This window comes from Mangifera indica, unplaced genomic scaffold, assembly GCF_011075055.1.
Source record: "Mangifera indica cultivar Alphonso unplaced genomic scaffold, CATAS_Mindica_2.1 Un_0003, whole genome shotgun sequence".
In the NCBI taxonomy this organism is placed as follows: domain Eukaryota; kingdom Viridiplantae; phylum Streptophyta; class Magnoliopsida; order Sapindales; family Anacardiaceae; genus Mangifera; species Mangifera indica.
In genome coordinates this window covers 1,150,059-1,168,700 of record NW_025401095.1, presented here as the reverse complement: position 1 = coordinate 1,168,700, position 18,642 = coordinate 1,150,059, and the positions used below count along the sequence as shown (strand labels likewise).

Here is an 18,642-nt window from a genome sequence, read left to right as displayed (position 1 = left end):
ATATAATAAATATATATTTTATTATTATATATATTTATTATATTTTTTAAATATTATATTATATTATTATATATAAATATATATATAAAAGAGTGGTGCGATGAGCGTGCGCACTCTTTGCACCCCCCATATATATATATATATAAATTTTAAAATGAGTTTTACGCACCCCGCACCTTTTACGCATCCCACACCCTTTACGCATTTTACACATCCTGCACGTACCTTACACACCTTGTACGTACCATATACGCACCTTTTACGCCCCATACACACCGTGATACAACATCGATTCGTACTTATTATTCTCCTCATCTATACTATTTTTTCGTTACTATCTATATTTGAAATCTAAGCAAAAATTTATCAATTTTTAGGTATATTTTTAATCCTTAGAACGTAAATTAGTAATAATTCGAATAAGAAATTATCAAATCTGTTAAGAAAATTTTAGACGATCGAACGTGACGTAAATCACTGAGAGTGACGTAATAAACTGGAAGAGGATATTTTTGAAATTAAAAGTAAATTTACCTATAAAAGTGAAACCATTGCACGTTTGCCTAAAAAAGTTTACGCAAAATTTTTTTTATCGATTTTAATTAATATCCCTTAAATCTTTGTTCTAATAAAATTTGATTGAAATTGAAATATATATGGATACAGTTTATTGATATTTTCCTCACAATAGTTATATTAACTGATTTTACATAGGAACTAACATTTATAAATCATATTATTATATTTTACTCTGAGAAATGTTACAAGTGATTTTTTTTTTTAAATTAAAAAATCTTTATTTTAGTTGGATGGTTTTTTAGGTTTAAACTGATGACACTAAATAAACAAAACCTACCTACTAATCGACCATAGTTGTTGACATGTGTTGTGTACATCGCATAAGGTCCGTGTAGGCATCCAATTAATGTTGTATGCCTATGGATGGTAGGTTCACAAATACTGGACACTTAGGTTGTCACTCAACATGTCCTTGCCCTTGCCCTTGGGGTCAATATCGCCGACCAATGCAACAATCACTACAAAGCCTTACAGATGAAGAAATGTGTTATAAACCGTTTCACTACCTGAATTCCATACAAAGCCAGAAGCCCCAAAACATTTCTTATCTCTAATTCCAAACCATAACAAATCTCCTCAATGATATTACCAAATACAAAGGGCTAAACGAATTTCATTACCAAATATCAATGCAACCTTGTGAGTTCCTCAACTCTCTTACACAGCTCCTCTACTGAAACATTCATCGTCTTCGAAATTTCATCCATCCGACTACGGCTCAGATCAAGGAACGACTCTATTAAATCACCATCCAGGAAATTTTTTGCATCCACTGTTTTCTTCTCATTGTTGAATGATCTCCATTGCTCATGATTCAACCCTCCCACACCCTTTATCACCTTCCTTAAGTTTGACTGCAGCTTCTCTAAGAAAAGGTACTGCTCGTGAGGAAGTGAAGCAATAACCCCAATAACACCATTCACCGTCCCAAATATCACAGTTGGAATCTGACCCACATCAGAATCTGGCAATCGCATCACAAGGGAACCATGCCGAAATCGATTCACAAATTCTCCCAGGTGGTATTCACCAACCACCTCAAGGCGGCCTCGCTCCTCATCAGTGGCACCTTCACTATTCTTCCTAACTGTAAAGAGGTTAAAGTTGTTTTCAGCACCAAGGTATATGTCATCATCAACAATTTCAACGGCTGACATCCAATTTGCGTTGTAGTCACGAGCCCGTTCTTCAATGGCACCTTCTTCATGCTGAAAATGATTTCATTGTTAGCTAACAGTTGAGAAAACAAAGTTACCTTATGCAGCACATGTAAAATTAATTTCTTGATCATAATACAACAAATATGAAAACTACCAAGCAGAAAACTATCAAAATAAATGCACAGTGGGATGCAATACAGAATTTTTTAAAAAAAAAAACCTTGTAGATTAGCAAGGAAATAGATTTCATCAAATCACCAACAACAATGAAATCTCCACGAGTTTGTACATAGAGGGCAAGTATGTGACCATGATGACCGCATTCAGATTGCAATTCCCGACTACCATCATCTCGGAGCATCCACTTGTATAACTGGATTTTTTGATTGATAGCCGCAAGCAATTTACCATTGAAGGCATTCAATGAATAAACTGCTCCCTTAGTTTCCTTCTCTGCAATCAGCTGTAACTTCCCATCTTCCACTATGAAAACCAATATCCTCCCCTACAAAGAGAAAAGACATAATCAAAATAGGAACATTGCTACAATGTGTCATTCTCAAACTGAAAACAAAGATAACCTGCATCTAGTCTACCTTGGTAGGCTCATTTTCTTCTGGCAGAACATAGGCAGTCCCAACACAGTAATAAACATTACTATCATCAGAGAAAGAGCAGCTGAGGATGGAGCAACCGTACTCAAATGTGTCAAGTGGGTAAGTTGACATAAACTCAAATGTTTGGTCATCTAACAGGCGGATGAAGTGCATTTCAGATTCATCCGCACTAGACTGGTTCTTCAAACTACAGATAGCAAAAGTCCGGGACTGCTCTTGATGACAGATACGGCGTGCATGCTCCCCAAGAGGTATAGAGCGGATATGAAGCTTCTGGATATCATCAATTGTGCCAATAGTAAGCTCACCTTCTTTTGCAATTGCAAGGCTGTTGATAAAAAGAACCATTAAACAAATCCTCCAGAAAATTAATCTTTAAAATAAGATACGTTGAAAAACACTCAGCTATGGTCATGTTCAAATATAGTCTTTGGATAAGTTTCATGCAGAAAGCAGTCAAGAAGAAAGTGTTTTTGATGTCTAGCTCTGTTAACATTACAGATTAGCCCCAATTAGTCCAACCTAATGAATTTGTATATATATGGGATAACTAAATTACAACCACCCTAATAATGCGATATGTATCATAAATGTAAATAAGATCAGAGTCACTTTATGAATAATAACTTTTCATTCTACAAGGCTCAGATAGTAAAGGATGAAGGGTGGGGTACCTGTCTGGAAAGGCAGCAGAGTTGAAAGGGCACATATGACTGACTTCTTTCAAATTTACATTACTATAAAGTAGCTTTTTGTTACTGCTATAAATCACCGTCGGTCTGTCTGATGCAGCAAATACATGAGTGGTACTCTTGGATGAGAAAGTACGGAGTGTAATAGGTTGGGTTCCCAGCGACACTTTTTTCCTATCCGTCAACTCACCAGTATTCATGTTCAACAAAAAATTTAAAAGATGACCATCTCCAAGTGCACATAACAAGTAAGATATCTGAAAAGAAATTGCAACACATATTTAGCAATGAGAGACAGCAAAATGGAATATTATGACAACACAGTAAAGATGAAAGCAGCAGGCACATTTACTTCGTATCCCCCATCTAAGCTAAAATTTGTATTCATATTCATTCTAAGCTGAATGTCAGGAACGACCACGTTTTTAGTGATACTAAAGCGAAGATTCATTTTAATATGATGCGTGAAACAGGACATGACACATTTTCCAATTTGGTGCGGAAGTCTCATCATAAGAAAAAATTGACAAGTATAAACTGAAGAAATCTCAAGCGCAAGCATACCCCTTCAAAGGCACAGAGAAGAACAGATCGAGGTATGATTTCTCCACCCAGATGCTCCTTAGTGATCAGATTTAGGTCAGGAAGTGAGAATATCCTAACACTTATATCTGTCCACATTCCAACTGCAGCTATCTGACTATAGTTGGGGTTCTCACCAATTGGATTAATGTCAAGGCATGATATCTCATACTCCAGTTGTGCATGTTTTATTTCTGTCAATGTTCCATCATCAATTTCTAAATAAACCAAATGCCCACCTCCGGTTGCCAGTAAAACCTGTCTCAAGCAGCAGTTCAATATATATGTCAGGTACTGAAACTACAACATCCAAAACTGGATGTTAATGTAGAAATCTCCAATAGGCAGTTGATGCATCCAGAGTTTCTAACAGATGTCTTAGCTACGTCACACTATAAATGAAAATGATAATGGTTTACCTTTCCCTTTTTTCTTTAAAAAACTTTAAGTTATTATTAAAGTTAGCTATTATTATCAAAGTTATTATTATTAAAGTTATTATTAAAGTTGTTATTATTAAAGTTATTATTATTGAAGTTATTATTATTAAAGTAATCATCATCTTAGCTGGAATGCCCAGTCAATCGACTGAGGTTAAAATTCATATACAGAGAAAACTACCGATAGAATGTTAATACATGATTATGCTACATATATTGTCTACCTAATTGTATTTCTAATACTAATTCATTATTTTCTTTGGATTATATATTTGTATTTGGAATTAAAATTTTCGTTTATTCAGTTGAATTGTTATCTAACATTACAGAGCAAATAGACCAATTTAAAGCAATGCTATATAAGGATGTGCAATATCACATTTGTGTAAGAACCAGTGAAACCAGACATACATTTATACTAAGTAAAGGGACGGAAACAAACCTGAGTAGCGTTGGCAGTTGCAACATTAACTGAATATCCTGCTGGAGCTTTCCATTCATGGCGCAGCTCCCTAGATGTCGAACTTACAAGTCTTACAGAGCTAGAAGTAACCTGTCCAAGTAGTTTGATGAGCCAGTGCTTTCTAAAAATAATAACTGGAAAAAATTGGGCTTATTGAACAAGACTTTGCAAAAGAATGCCTTGCATAATACCAAAAAATACAAAAACAATGAAATAATTGAATAACAACAAAACAATACAATAACACCGAAGAAGAAAATAACAGAATCAAATTACTAAAGCAGCCACACAATTTTAGTTACAACAGATGATTTCTTTGATTTTTCATGTTCAATAAAAAGAGGACCTCAAATCTTTCACCCCTGTAACCACTTCAAGTTACAATTAACCATTTAAAGCTTAGTGATGTGGTAATGTCTGCAGCAACTAAGACAGAGATAAATACAGCCAAGCCCCAAATGTAAGTTTATGGGAGTCCATTCCTGTTGCTAAATAAAATATTGGAGAAAACTCCCTTATCACTATAGCCCCAAGCCCATCGAATTATTTAAAGAAGATTAAGCATCATACATAGCAAGGTGGTCAGGTTGATTCATTTTCAAAATTTGGGAAATTTTAATTTTTCACCTTTTTCTTTATAGGCAAATTAAGATATGTATTAATTTTATGAGGCTACAAAACAGGAGGTCATTATTCCAAGCACCAGATTAATTTACTTTTTTATTTTTTTATAAAATCCCATTAAATTAAAATAAACATTGTTCTTGATTTCCTCCTACCAAAAAACAACTCAAATATGAATTAACTACATTGCATAGTTAAAACTAAAATTCAATAACAACCCATCTATGTGCATTTATTACACAGAATTTAACACCTAAGAATTGACCAATGAACTGTGCATAGGTAATTTTATTTCAATATATATGTATGCACACACACATGCATACATACATATATTCAAAACCTCAGTTAAATTATACATACGCATGTACAGACAGTTTGTTATTACAAAATAGAGATCAACATTTCAATATCTAATTAGTAAATGTTTTGAACTTCGTTTTTATTAATTTTTCACACTTTTTCATGTTGCATATGCAAATTCTCACAGTTGAACCATCACTACTACCTCCAAAAAACTGCAGGTTCAACCACATTAGAGCTAATGATTAAGCACACAAACTCGACCACCATACGATCATCATGCTACCAGCATCATCATAATTATTTCCCCTATTGTTATCACTGCACAAACCAAATTCATTGTCACAGTTTCCAGTATCAAAATTGGCTACCATAACCACTATTATCACACCAAACAGCCCCTATGACAACCGTCATGCCTTTTCACTCACATTTTTTTATCACAAAACTTTTCAAATCTCAGTTATTATAAAAACAAATACTTAATTTATTTATTATCACCACATTTCAACGCTTACCTCCCAAAATCTATAGTTTACTGCTTTAAATATTAACAAACAAAACCTAATCATGAGTAACAGCCATTTCTTATTTAAGACAGGTAATTATGACTAATGCATAGAAGAGCATATCTGAGACAGCACCAGGACAGTTTACTCTGGTAAAAGAATTGGTTCCTGATGTCCACATCATCAAATCGGATAGTAAATCAATACATTAGCAGCAAATAAAAAATCTACACTAAAGTGAACATCCCATTAATTCTAACCAATTTATTAAAAAAGATTGCAAGCATTTAACATCCATAAAAGGAAGAGAACATAAGGAGAAAAAAAAAAAGGAAAAAAAATACCTGAACAAGTTGATTGTAAACAGCATCATGGCAAAACAAAGTCTGTGCTTGAGAACAAAAACCCTCTATCTCAGTCTCTTCCAGCTCATCCTCCAGATTCATTGCTAAAATCCGTGTTTCACTGATAAAACTAACCACCAGGAAGGTATCAAATGGATCATCGGTGGATGATCTCAAAGACCACATCCCTTTAATACCTTGCAATTCCACTGATGCCTATAATGTCACATATACATAAACCAATAAGTGTGTTACGTGACCTAAGTATATTACTAGAAAAATCCTGGAAATAAAAGAAAATCTTTTTATTTCTAAGATACCTGTTCATTTATTCCAATCCCATTTCGAACTATGCGAAGAGAACCATCCTTGTAAGCTCCAGAGCATGTTACAACCTGACCTTGGCCTTGCCTCTCAAGGTCAACCACACAGAAGTCAACAATGGGCCCCAAGTTGACATACCTTTCTAATACTTCCACATATGAACCCTTTGCATCAGGTTGTAGATTTAGCTTTATAAGCTGGATTGGAACCATTAGAGTGACAGCAGTTAGTGTCGTAAATCCATCTTAAAATTACAACAAAGTCTATTATTTAGCTAAAAGCTGCAAGACTCAGCATGAGCATAAGATTAGAACTATTGATTTCGAAGGTTCTTATGAACTTTTTTTGGGTCAAATTTCAATAAAAGCTGTTAAAAGTTCACATAAGTACTAAAGAATTTACAACATATAAATCAAAAAATGAACAATCAACAACAAATTATTTCAGTCCACCAAACCTGTGAATCTCCATAGCTTGAGCCAATATACACAAATGCATTATCCAAATATGATATAGTAGATGCAATAGATGTTTCGCCCAACAGCTCGATTTTTAGTCCAGTGACCCTGAAAGATAAGCATATATAACACAATCATAAGAGATCCTACTATAACAAACTGCAAAAGATTAAAACTAAGCTTCAAGTCTTTCTCTATTTGACATTTATTTGATTACAACATTTTTTCTTTCTCTCTCTCTCTCTCTTTTTTTTTTGGGGGGGGTGGGATAGAAATTCAAGATATATTGCTTGAGAGTAAATATGCAACCAAATTGAATGACCACTTACTTCTCTTTCTCATGGGTTATAACCAGCAGGTGAAGCAGGCCAGCATGGTCACCAAGTAGATACCTAGAACCATCAGCATCAACTCTTCCATAGGCTTTTGTGATAGACTAGTTTATCAAAGTGATGAAGAAAATAACCCAAGGCACATTTATAAGAAATTGCAACTTGTTATCTTTCAGAAAAAACGAAGCAGCACAACACATAACTGGTAGCAAGTCTAGAAGTAACTTACTGGTCTTATTGGAATTGCTTTAAAAGTATTAGCACTACAATAGACAATTGTTTCTTCTCCAATTATAAGAACACCACAGAGAGGTGGAGGTACTGGTATCAATAAATCAGCTCCATTGTCCAAATTATTCTGGTACCACGGGCCCTCAGCAAAATCTTTATCTTTCAGAGCAACCTCGTACGTTTTGACATGACGAGCATCTTTATTATCCTACAATGAAAACAGTGCAATGGTAAGACCATATAAACTATTCCGTCAAATATACTTCTACTAGAATACACAAAGAATACCTAGCACGGTCCAATAAAAGACTAACATTTAACAAGATGGATATATCTGACAATCAAAATAGTAAGGAAATGCCAAAAGAAGGTGCTTCTTTGACACTCCAAAATGGGGTGAATCGATTACAAGGAAATTATAAAGTTTTAGTAATAAAACTAATATGGATCACATCTTATATGCAAAAGCACAGTTTACAAAAGCATTGTGGGGGGGGGGGGGGGGGGGGGGGGGGGGGGGAGAGTGGGGGGTGTTCCTCAACTAAAGTATGTCTAAAAATCCTAGAATTTTGCCTCACAATAAAATCATCTTATATTGGGAATGTTGACAACCTCTTTCTTTGAAAGGTCTAGAAGTAATTGCACCACAAAAGCAATATTAACGGAATTAAATTATTAATCTGAGCCATAGGTTTAAAAAGAGTGTAAGGAACAATTCCTTTAAAAACATAAGTATGCACTAATAAATTAAGGACCTGGTAGAGCACTACAATTGTTGGTTTTGAACAACCATAAAGAAACTTGATATCCAAGACCTGAAGCTCCTCAAGCCTGAAAAGAAGATAGCATCGAATATGTTACACTTGGTGTTATATTTTGGCTATATAAGTGAAACATAAAATATCTGTTCCACTGAGAATATAAAAACACCTACATAGGGAGGAGTAAAATGGATGTATATCAAAAGATGGAATTCTTATGCTAAAAATTTTTATGGTTATACTCAATGACCCATTTGTTCAAATGTCACAAATTGCATACTGAAAAACAGTAGATGAATATCTATGAGAAATAAAAGAACAAAAGAAAAAAACCAAGTAGTCTAAACAAGCTGTCACCACCACAATTTTGTAATAAAACAGAAAATTATCAATAAGAGAGCACTTAAAATTTCAAATCCACAAGCAACCAGCAATTCAATTAGGATAAACAAAGAAGATGAGTTCCTCTATATTTATTTGTGTAATGAGTTCAAAGTGCTGCCCTGAATGAAACTCAATCACATAAAAATAACAAATTCATTAATAAACCAACATAAAGTTCACATTAACCACTTCCTTAAACAAAAGAAGAGGCTAATTAACTCAGTGTTTTAAAGGAGAAAGGAAGTGACATTTGAGAATGCAACAAAATGAATGATTGTAGGTCAAACAAACATGCTGAACATGAACAGTCAGAATGAGTTCCACAATTAACTTTTCTTTTTATCACGTCCCAAACCATATGCAATCGATACAAGAACATTGACCTCCATCAACGGCTTTGTACAGTTGAATTTTCTCTACTTCCCAAAGTCCTAATTGCAAGAATACTATTACCAAAGATTTGAAAAATTTTGGAAATAAAAAGATGGGTATCCACTCATTAATTTCTTGTCTCTACAAAGTAAAAGTAAATCCTTTGCCAATGGTTAATAAGCTAATGTACAATGACTACATTGAGATACTCCAGAACCCTAATGTCTATAGCAACTGTTCAAAAGTTAAGAACAAAATGGAGGGGGGAAATCCATTTCTTAGAGAAATGACACAAAAGTTAAGCCAAAATCCATAATAATTCTGCATAGAAACATAGAATACGGTGAACACATAAACTATTGGCCCAGGAAGACATGCATTTAAGTGTCAAATATAGCATTCAACACACCAGAAATTATATCATAGCTGAAGTTTCTAAGGACTCAAGGAATACCTAATATTAAAGGCTTCCTTTAGCTGTCCTTTACTATCGAAAGGAATAACCTGCAAAACAGTAAACCATGAAAGTTAGTATTTAAAGTAATGATTAATAGCAATGCAGGAAATTTTTTTAACATGGAAAGCAAAAATCAACACACACACACACACAGAAAACGTGGAGGAATGCACATCAAACTACATACCTTGAACAACCCATCATACAGATGGAGTCCAATCAATCTACAATCAGGATCAATTATGCCAATCTGGAGCCAACGAAAAAGGAAAAATAGAAGATAAAAGATCAACTGGGATAACTTAGAAAGGAAAACATGTGAAGAGAACTTTCAGCAAAATAATAAGTGAAACCACCACAAGAATTCATGAAGAGATTTATTACCTGACCATTATCTGTAGGACGGCCTATACGATCAAAGACATCTCCCATTGCTCTACATGACAAATGTATAACTTCATCATGCAAGAATGTTATAAGTCAATTACATAAACAAATAACAAAAATTTCAGAGATCTATCTAGTTATATACACAAACTCTTTACAAGGCAAGATCTACCTTTTGCACAGATTGATTAAGCGTAAGATTACTATATCCTACTATAACAGTTTCATGAGATAAGTTTAAAACTGACACACAAGCAAAAAAACATGAACAATGTCAAGCATTGCAGTAAACAGAATGACTGGTTGTTTCTATTTGTGTAGAACTTAAACCTTGTAATAAGCTCAGAGGACTCAGCATCCCACTGGAGAACACAGAATTTGTATCTTTCAGTTGCAATGAATAGAAAATCCTGTGCTTCACCCTGATATGAGCAAAATTTATAAACAAAACCATGAACAGAATTTACATCACAATGCAACTATGTAGAACTTAGAAACAATAAATAACTCACATGAGGGCGAAAAAGTTCAAGAGTTGCAATTCTTCCGTATATGGGTACATCCAACATAGGCTGCACAAGAACATTATTACTTATTCTCATGTTCTTGATACCAAATTACAACCAGAGCATACATCTTAAAATTTCAAATTCTTCTTTATTTCCTTCTTGTACATTTAAAAAAAAAAGAAAGAAAGAAAGAAAGAACCCAGTTCATGCTGGATTCAAACATAATATCAAATAGAAAATTTACATTCATAGAAAGAGAACTTGTAAAAAAATGTAGAAAATACCTGCAGTCCCTGAGGAGTAAGCAAATGTATTTCAATACGAGTGCATTTCCTGAAAGGAGATAGGAATAGAATTTAATAATACACTTCAGTTACACAAAAAGGACTGACTGAACAATAAATTAAGCTTGAACTAAAAGAAAATCAGACATATCGAAATTATTTTCAGCATAAGCAACACAAGAAAGCAATTAACACAGGAAAAAGAAGGCAAATCCTCATAATCATGCCAACACAACTTCAATTAGCGAGAAATATATTACTAAAATAGACGAAACGAAACCCTAGCAGAAGGAAACAACATTAGAAAGTGAAAAAAATGGGAAAGAAAACGGTAAAATGTTAAATAAGGAGGCATAGAAGACGAAGAACAATCGTACGCAATAATGAGATTGAGCTCCTGAGGGCTGGTGAAATTGCCGACAGAAGAGTGAGTAACATTGGTGGGCTTGTGAGCCGTAACGACGTAGTTCCAAATACTCATTTTGGTAGAGTTAAAAGAGAGTGTTTCCTGGTGCTGTTGCCAAAATTTATCTGGAATTTTGAGGGTTTCCTTTTATATTCTTGGCTTCAGTTTGTAGTAATCTGTGTTGTGGCTCTCTCTCGTTGGAAAGAGGTGCTGCCGCTACTGAACCTAGACAAGGGCACACGTGTTTTCTTTCTCGATTTTCTTAAATAATATTAAAATTGTTTTTATCCCTATCTTTTGAACCGTTTAAATAATTTAACATTGTTTACCGAATCTTTTTTTCAATCAAAAACTATATAATTAAGCTAGAAACTTTAATAAATCGAGATATTAATGATAAGATAAATATTTGACTATCATATTATTGATATTAATTATTTAAAAGATTTTAAAGGTAACAACGGATTCAATCGGGAATTGAAGAAAAATTAATAGATAGGAACGCCAGAAAACTATTTTCCATTCAAGTTTTAATTTAATCTAAAAAGTATATTTACAACAGATAAAAAACTAAAACACTCACCCATTTTAAACTTTTGTTAAAATTATCGTTAAATAAAAAGACAAAACTATTATTTAATAATAATATTAAAAAATATATAATTTTATCTCATTTACTCACGGGTTTTAAAAATTAATATTTTACCTCATATCTCAACTTTGAAAAATGACTTCCCACCCCCAAATCCCTATGTTTTTCTTCACATCTCTGACTATCAGTGAATAACAGTAGTTGGAGGCCCTAAACTTTGGTGGACAACACTAATCATTCTTTACTGGACAACGAAGCATTGTCCATTCTAGATGACGCTTGTTATTCAAATAAGGCGATAAAGCATCGTCCAGATTTGGATGATGTTCATCATCTTCTGGAAAATAATGTCTTTTGGCATGATAATATAAGTCTTTTGAAAGGTTTGACTATCAAAAAGTCAAACTGTGAGACACTCATCCTTGACTGTGGGACGCTCGTCCTTGTCTATGGGACACCCATCCCTATGAGCTGACAATTTCAAAATCATGCTTGTGCAATTTTTAAGATGCACATCTTAGGGATGTCTGTCCCATTTGAAAGGACAACTATCCCAAATGTGTTTTCCAATGGTTATGAAACTCCACTTTGTGTCACATTTAGGGTTATGTATTCTAAACCTAAACTCATTTTTCACAAAGAGCATAGTAAGGATTGGGAGTCTTGGAGAGCTACTGGATGCCTGCCACTTAAAGACTAAGCACCATCAGAGGAGAGGTAGGCGCACTTTCCCTTTTCTCTAGTTATTTTGGCATGGTATATACACACACACACACACACATATGTGTTTATGTGTGTGTGTGTGTGTGTGTGTGTAGATTTGTCTTGTTGTTGCATGTGAATATTCATAATGCAGTATAATGGCATAGAATTTTGAAAACGTGATGATTAGGTTGATGAGTAATATATTTATTCTCTGACTTCATATGATTTTCGTTTGATGATGATTGATGAGGGATGGTCTGATGAATAGGATAAGTAAAGAAGTGTTAGGAAGAGTCTAGGGGTTAGATTACTGAATCGTTGGCAAAGTCAATGCAATTTTGAAAGTTACAGAGGTGGAGGATGCTCGTCCCAACAAGAATGGTGCGGTTGTCCCATCGTGAAGTAAAAGATGACATTTGTGGTCAGGCATAAGGGTAGATTGGTAATTTAATAGTGAGGAATATTGGGCACGTAGGAATTAGGTTAGAAGGGACTGGTCATCCTTCATAAAGGGGAGGATGACCATCCTCTAGGGTAGAACAATCGTCCTTTATGGTAAAAAAGGGTATGTTGTACTAAGGGCTAGTGAATAGACTTGTTGTCCTCTATACGATGTTAAAGGATGTAAGAGACATTCAAGACATCTATTCTAATCGAGTTCAAATAAGAGGCATCTGGGACATCTGTTTCATTGGTATATAAGTTATAAGAGGAGTTTGGGATGTCCAACCCAATTCTCAATAAAGTGTAAGAGACATCTGGGATGTCCTACTTGAGAGAATACGAGCAATGAGTTATGGCAAGCATCCAAGACGCTAGATTATATGAATATATTGATAGTTGGGTTGTCAATAGATATCCTAGGAATGCTCAATTGATTGCATGTTTGCTAGGTGTATTATCACTCATGTGTTTTGCTTTGGCTGGCTGGTAAATGTGAGGACAGAGTCGACGGGGAGGCTAGTAGAGCAACTAAGTGATGGCACAACCACCATCATAGACGTTTCATTTCATTTAATTAGTTAAATTGTTTTGGGATTCTTTTATACATTATTATGGTTTTATAAATTATGGATTTTAGTTGGCTATCTACCATCTTATGACATATTTGGACCTTAGATTTTATTAAAATCATCGAGGTATTTCATGAAATTGTTTTCTTGTAATGCATATATATGAGAATCTTTATTACATACGTGACACGTCATCCCAATAAATTACTCCTAAGGGTATGATATGGAGATGAGGTGTTACCTATAACACCCCATTCCAAAAGTCATATCCTTCAGGATAAAGTTGTATTAAATCTATGTCATGCATGTTCATTTATATCAATGCATATTAAATATTTTAAGTAAACATACACAACTCTCAATAAACTAAATAACATCAAGGCTTATTATTAATAGAAAATAATAACATATCTCATCATAAATTTCATCCTAAGCATTATAATAAAATCTCCAGTTCTCAAACTTTGTTATGGAATCAACCACTACACTTTACTTAGAGCTTTTATAGCTAACTATATCACCATTCAAACAAAACACAAAACCTAATTGGGATTTGTAATCATCTCAATTAGTTTAAAAACTTATGTCACTATAACCTTTTATAGTAAGTTCATATTCCCCTTAATTAATCAAGAATGCATCCTTAGTCTTTCTTAGGTATTTTAGGATGTTTTTGACAACCATTTAGTGTTTTTCATTTGGATCAAATCTATATCTACTATTAACACTTAAGTTGTATGAGACATCAATCCTTGTACATAACATGACATACGTGATTGATCCTACAGCTGAAGCATATGGGATCCTATTCATCTTATCTATTTTAGATTGCATACATAGACATATCTCTTTCGAAAGATATACACTATGAGACCTGGGTAGAAATCCTAACCTAGATTCTTCCATATTGAATCTAGTAATACTTTATCTATATATGTGTTTTGACTTAAGCCTAACAGTTTGTATTCTCTATCTTGGTAAATTTTAATCTTAAGAATGTAAACTGCTTCTCTTAAGTCTTTCATGGAGAAATACTTGGATAACTAAGCTTTTATCGATTACAAGTTCAATATGTCATTTTCAATAATCAAGATGTTATCGATATACAATACCATAAATATAATCATACTCTTATTGACTTTCTTGTACACACATGGTTCATCTTCATTTTTTATGAATCTAAACTCATGAACAACTTCATCAAAATAAATATTTTAGCTTCTTAAAGCTTGTTTAAGTCCATAAATGGACTTTTCCAACCTGCATACTTTGTTTGCCTATCCAATAAGAACAAAACCATCGGATTGTGTCATATTGACATCCTCTACAAGGTTTCCATTCAGGAAGACAATCTTTACATCCATTTGAAAATTTTCATAGTCGTAATATGCAACTATAGCAAATATAATCCTAATAGACTTAAGCATAATGACTGGCGAAAAGGTTTCATCATAGTCAATGCCATATTTCTGAGTGAAACTTTTGGCAACCAATCATGCTTTATAGGTATGCAAGTTACCTCTTATGTCAGTTTTCCTTTTGAAAACCCATTTGTACCCTAAAGGTTTTGTCCCTTTAAGTGCATTTATCAAAGTCCATACTTAGGTCTGATACATAAAGTTTATTTTAGATTTCATGATAACTAACAATTTATTAGAATTTGGATTTGAAACAGTCTTGTAGTAGGTTTTAGGTTTGTTATTATTGATGACAAATACATCACTGTGTAAGTTAGAAGAAAACCAAATCTCTCTAGCTCGTGATGTACTCATGTAAATCTATATAGCTTTTGTATGTGTTGAGGTTGTTCCACTAGAAATAAAGGAACTTTCTCATCATAATCATCTATCTATGATAACATATCATCGTAGCTAACATTTATGGTATCTTGTGGTATAGGAACTTCATTAAACTCCAACCTTCTCCCACTGGTTCTCTTAAGAATAAACTTTTTCTCAATGAACACATCGGTGCCAGTAACAAAGATCTTTTGCTTATTTGAGTGGTAGAAGTAGCATCTTTTAGATACCTTCGAGTACTCTACAAAGATACACTTTTAGACTTAGCACTTATCTTATTCAAAGTAAAATTCTTGACATAAGCTTTACAACCTCAAATCCTCAAGTATTCTAGATTGGGCTTTCGTCTACTCCACAACGATATAACATAGTTCAATGTAAAGGTAGCAGTTTATAAGCATGACTTTAGAAAAACATGGTTAGATTGGTAAATCTTGTTATGGACTTGACTATTTTCATCAAGGTCTTATTCTTCTATTCAAATACACCATTATATTATGGAGTACTAAGAAGAGTGAGTTGAGATACTATCCTAGTTTTCTTTAGGTATTGTCTGAATTTAGCATTCAGGTGTTCACCTCCTCGACAATTTGAGAATATTTTAGTTTGTTTCCCAAGTTGCTTTTCTATTTTGTTCTTGAATTCTTTGAATTTATAAAAGCATTCAGACTTATATTTCATAAAAAACACAAAGCCAGATCTACTGAAATCATCAGTAAATGTAAGTAGGTTTCTCTATATCTACTATGCACTATCATGGCCTACACATATCATTGTGAATGATCCTTAATAGTTTGGTCACCCTTTCACTATGTCCAATGAAGGGTGTTTTGGCCATCTTACCCAATAAACACGATTTGCATTTATCATATGATTGGAAGTCAAATGATTGTAAGACTCCTTATTTAAGAAGTCTTGATATATGTTTTGATCTTATGTGGCCTAGCTTGTAACGCCACAAATATGTGGTATTCAGATCATTCAATTTTAATCATTTATTGTGTTACATATTAAGAATTTCATTATCTAGTTTTAGAATATATAAACCATTATGCAATTCAGTTGTTCCAAATAGAATATTATTTAAGCTAATGGTTATAATATCACTAGTAATAAAAAATGAATATAACTCTTTGTCCAAACAGACACAAAAACTAAGTTTCTAGAAATAGAAAGAATATAATAACAATATTTTAATTCTAAAACTAGCCCAATGGGTAACCTAAGATAATAAACACTTACGTCTAATATAGCAACATGTGTTCCATTTGTAATATGCAGGTCAACCTCTCTTTTGACGAGCAATCTACTTTGTTGTAATCCTTGCATATCAGAACAAATATAAGAACCATATCCTATGTCTACAACCCAAGATGAACAAAAAGAGTAATTTATCGCAATGACAAATATATCTGGTAAAGGCTTTAATTATCTTTTTCTTCTTGTTTTCTAGAAAGGTTTTGCAATGTTTCCTCTATTGACTTGTCTTGCCACGATAGAAACATACAACTTTTCCCTTTCCCACACCACTTGTAGGGTGAGTAATAATATTAGGTTGCTTTTTCGTTTTAGGCTTGAGTTTAGCCTTAACCTTGCCTTTGCCCTTAGCCTTGCCTTTGTCCTTAGCCTTGACTTTTAATGCTTAGGTTTGAACTACAAGTAGATTAGTCAAAGCTACCTTTCATATTGCTTATTCAGTCTACCTGAGTGTATACAACAACTCTTTAAGGGTTTTCTCCTTTTCGTGCAGGTTAAAATTCATGATAAAATTAGCCTATGATTTGGGGAGGGATTTCAACACGAGATCAATGGTAAACTCATTGCCCATGCTTGCTAACCACTAAATGTAGCCAATCATCTTGACCATATAAGGGCTAACTTGTTCTTCTTCAGAGAGTTTGCAATCAAACAACACACTTGACACCTCATATTATTCAACCTTTGCATAAGTGTCATAGAACTCTTAAAAATGTGCAAGTATGGATTGCACATCATTTTCTCATGTTGTTGTTGATGCTTAGCTAATATGGAAGTCAACATGAGACATTTAACTTTCATAAAGTCATCAAGATACTTATTAAAAGTATCTTTTTGCTCTTGGGTGGCATCAGGACCAAACTTAGAGGATGACGATCCCTGATCTGAAGATTTTTATACCAATAAGTAAAGTTACTTCTAATGAGCTTATTTTCTTTTTTGAGAATTGATCGATATGTTGGGTTTAACATGGTGATTATATGATCTGTAATTTATAGATAAAAGAATCAGTTATTTTATTTTATTTATTAATATTCATTTCAATTATGGATTTAATAATTAAAATACTCATACTATTTTCCTCAATCCAATAACCCTCACTATTGTATTCAAGAAGTTCCGGTGAACTTTCTAATGGATAGAAACCCTATTGCATTAATTTTCTCCTTCGCTTTTAGTGAACAAGTTTGAATTAATCGAATAGGTAAATTTTAGATTAATTACCAAAAACCCATGATCTCAAGTTAAGTGTTACCCCTAGAAATCATGTAAACGGAAATGTGACTCTCGGTATTAGTAGGGTGGATACTACATATCTCTTTGTATCGACAAATGCATTTCTACTCATGCCCTTAACATATTTCACCTTCGCTTTGACGAACAAGCAAAGTACATTAGTTAGGTTGGACCTGACATGATTATCACCTAATTTTTCACTTAGTAGAAGTGTACCCTTCGCTTTGACGAAAAAGATTCCAATGAATAAAGACTTAATTAAAGTGTCATGTTGGAAGACATTAATTAAATCTTAGATTAATATTAAATTGTGGGTATTATTATTTACTCTCATTAGGTTTTAAGGCATATGTTAAGTGATATTTGCAAAATAATGTAGGATCGAATAGCCTAAGAGGGGGGGTGAATTAGGCAATTTTAAAACTATCTTTACCAAATTTGATAATTAAAGCAATTTATTCAAATTAAATTATGTTGCCTATTTTTAATCCAATATATGAAAATAACTAAAATATTTCAAATAATCAATACAATCAAAATAACATAACATAAAATATAAGTTTAAGGGAAGAGAAAATCAAACACGCGATGTATAGTGGTTCGGCTCAACCCGGCCTACGTCCACTCCTCCAAGTTTTCTCCCTTGGAGTATTCCACTAATCCTTGGTTGACTAAAACCTCAACCAAGCTTTTCTTCACAACCAAAATAGCTTCCAAGGTGCTATTAACCTTTACAAATATTGAAACTCAATTTCTCTCACAAGAAATTTTCTAATCTCTCCAAGAGTGAATCTCACTCTTTTATAACACGAATTTTAGTAT

The 18,642-nt window shown here is 33.5% G+C and overlaps 1 protein-coding gene across 1 annotated transcript; it reads right to left on the bottom strand.

Annotated features, from left to right (window-relative positions):
• Positions 1-1,047: 1,047 nt before the first annotated feature.
• LOC123205292 (DNA damage-binding protein 1a-like) lies at positions 1,048-11,457 on the bottom strand. Its single transcript, XM_044622217.1, has 19 exons — positions 11,190-11,457; positions 10,813-10,861; positions 10,532-10,591; positions 10,350-10,441; positions 10,017-10,068; positions 9,820-9,882; positions 9,630-9,679; positions 8,414-8,489; positions 7,657-7,866; positions 7,425-7,531; positions 7,095-7,203; positions 6,634-6,834; positions 6,314-6,529; positions 4,513-4,623; positions 3,613-3,888; positions 3,031-3,305; positions 2,336-2,684; positions 1,960-2,244; positions 1,048-1,787 (listed from the first exon to the last, which is right to left on the bottom strand). The coding sequence occupies exons 1-19, from the start codon at positions 11,291-11,293 to the stop codon at positions 1,206-1,208; spliced, it is 3,267 nt and encodes a 1,088-aa protein (XP_044478152.1). The 5' UTR covers positions 11,294-11,457; the 3' UTR covers positions 1,048-1,205.
• Positions 11,458-18,642: the final 7,185 nt, after the last annotated feature.

Excerpts from the sequence above, each read along its gene's own strand:
- LOC123205292 (XM_044622217.1), bottom strand. The coding sequence starts at position 11,293 with ATGAGTATTTGGAACTACGTCGTTACGGCTCACAAGCCCACCAATGTT. Across the intron at positions 6,835-7,094 it reads CAAGCTATGGAGATTCACAG|CTTATAAAGCTAAATCTACA; the intron begins GTTTGGTGGACT and ends GTTCCAATCCAG. Across the intron at positions 3,889-4,512 it reads CAACTGCCAACGCTACTCAG|GTTTTACTGGCAACCGGAGG; the intron begins GTTTGTTTCCGT and ends TGCTTGAGACAG.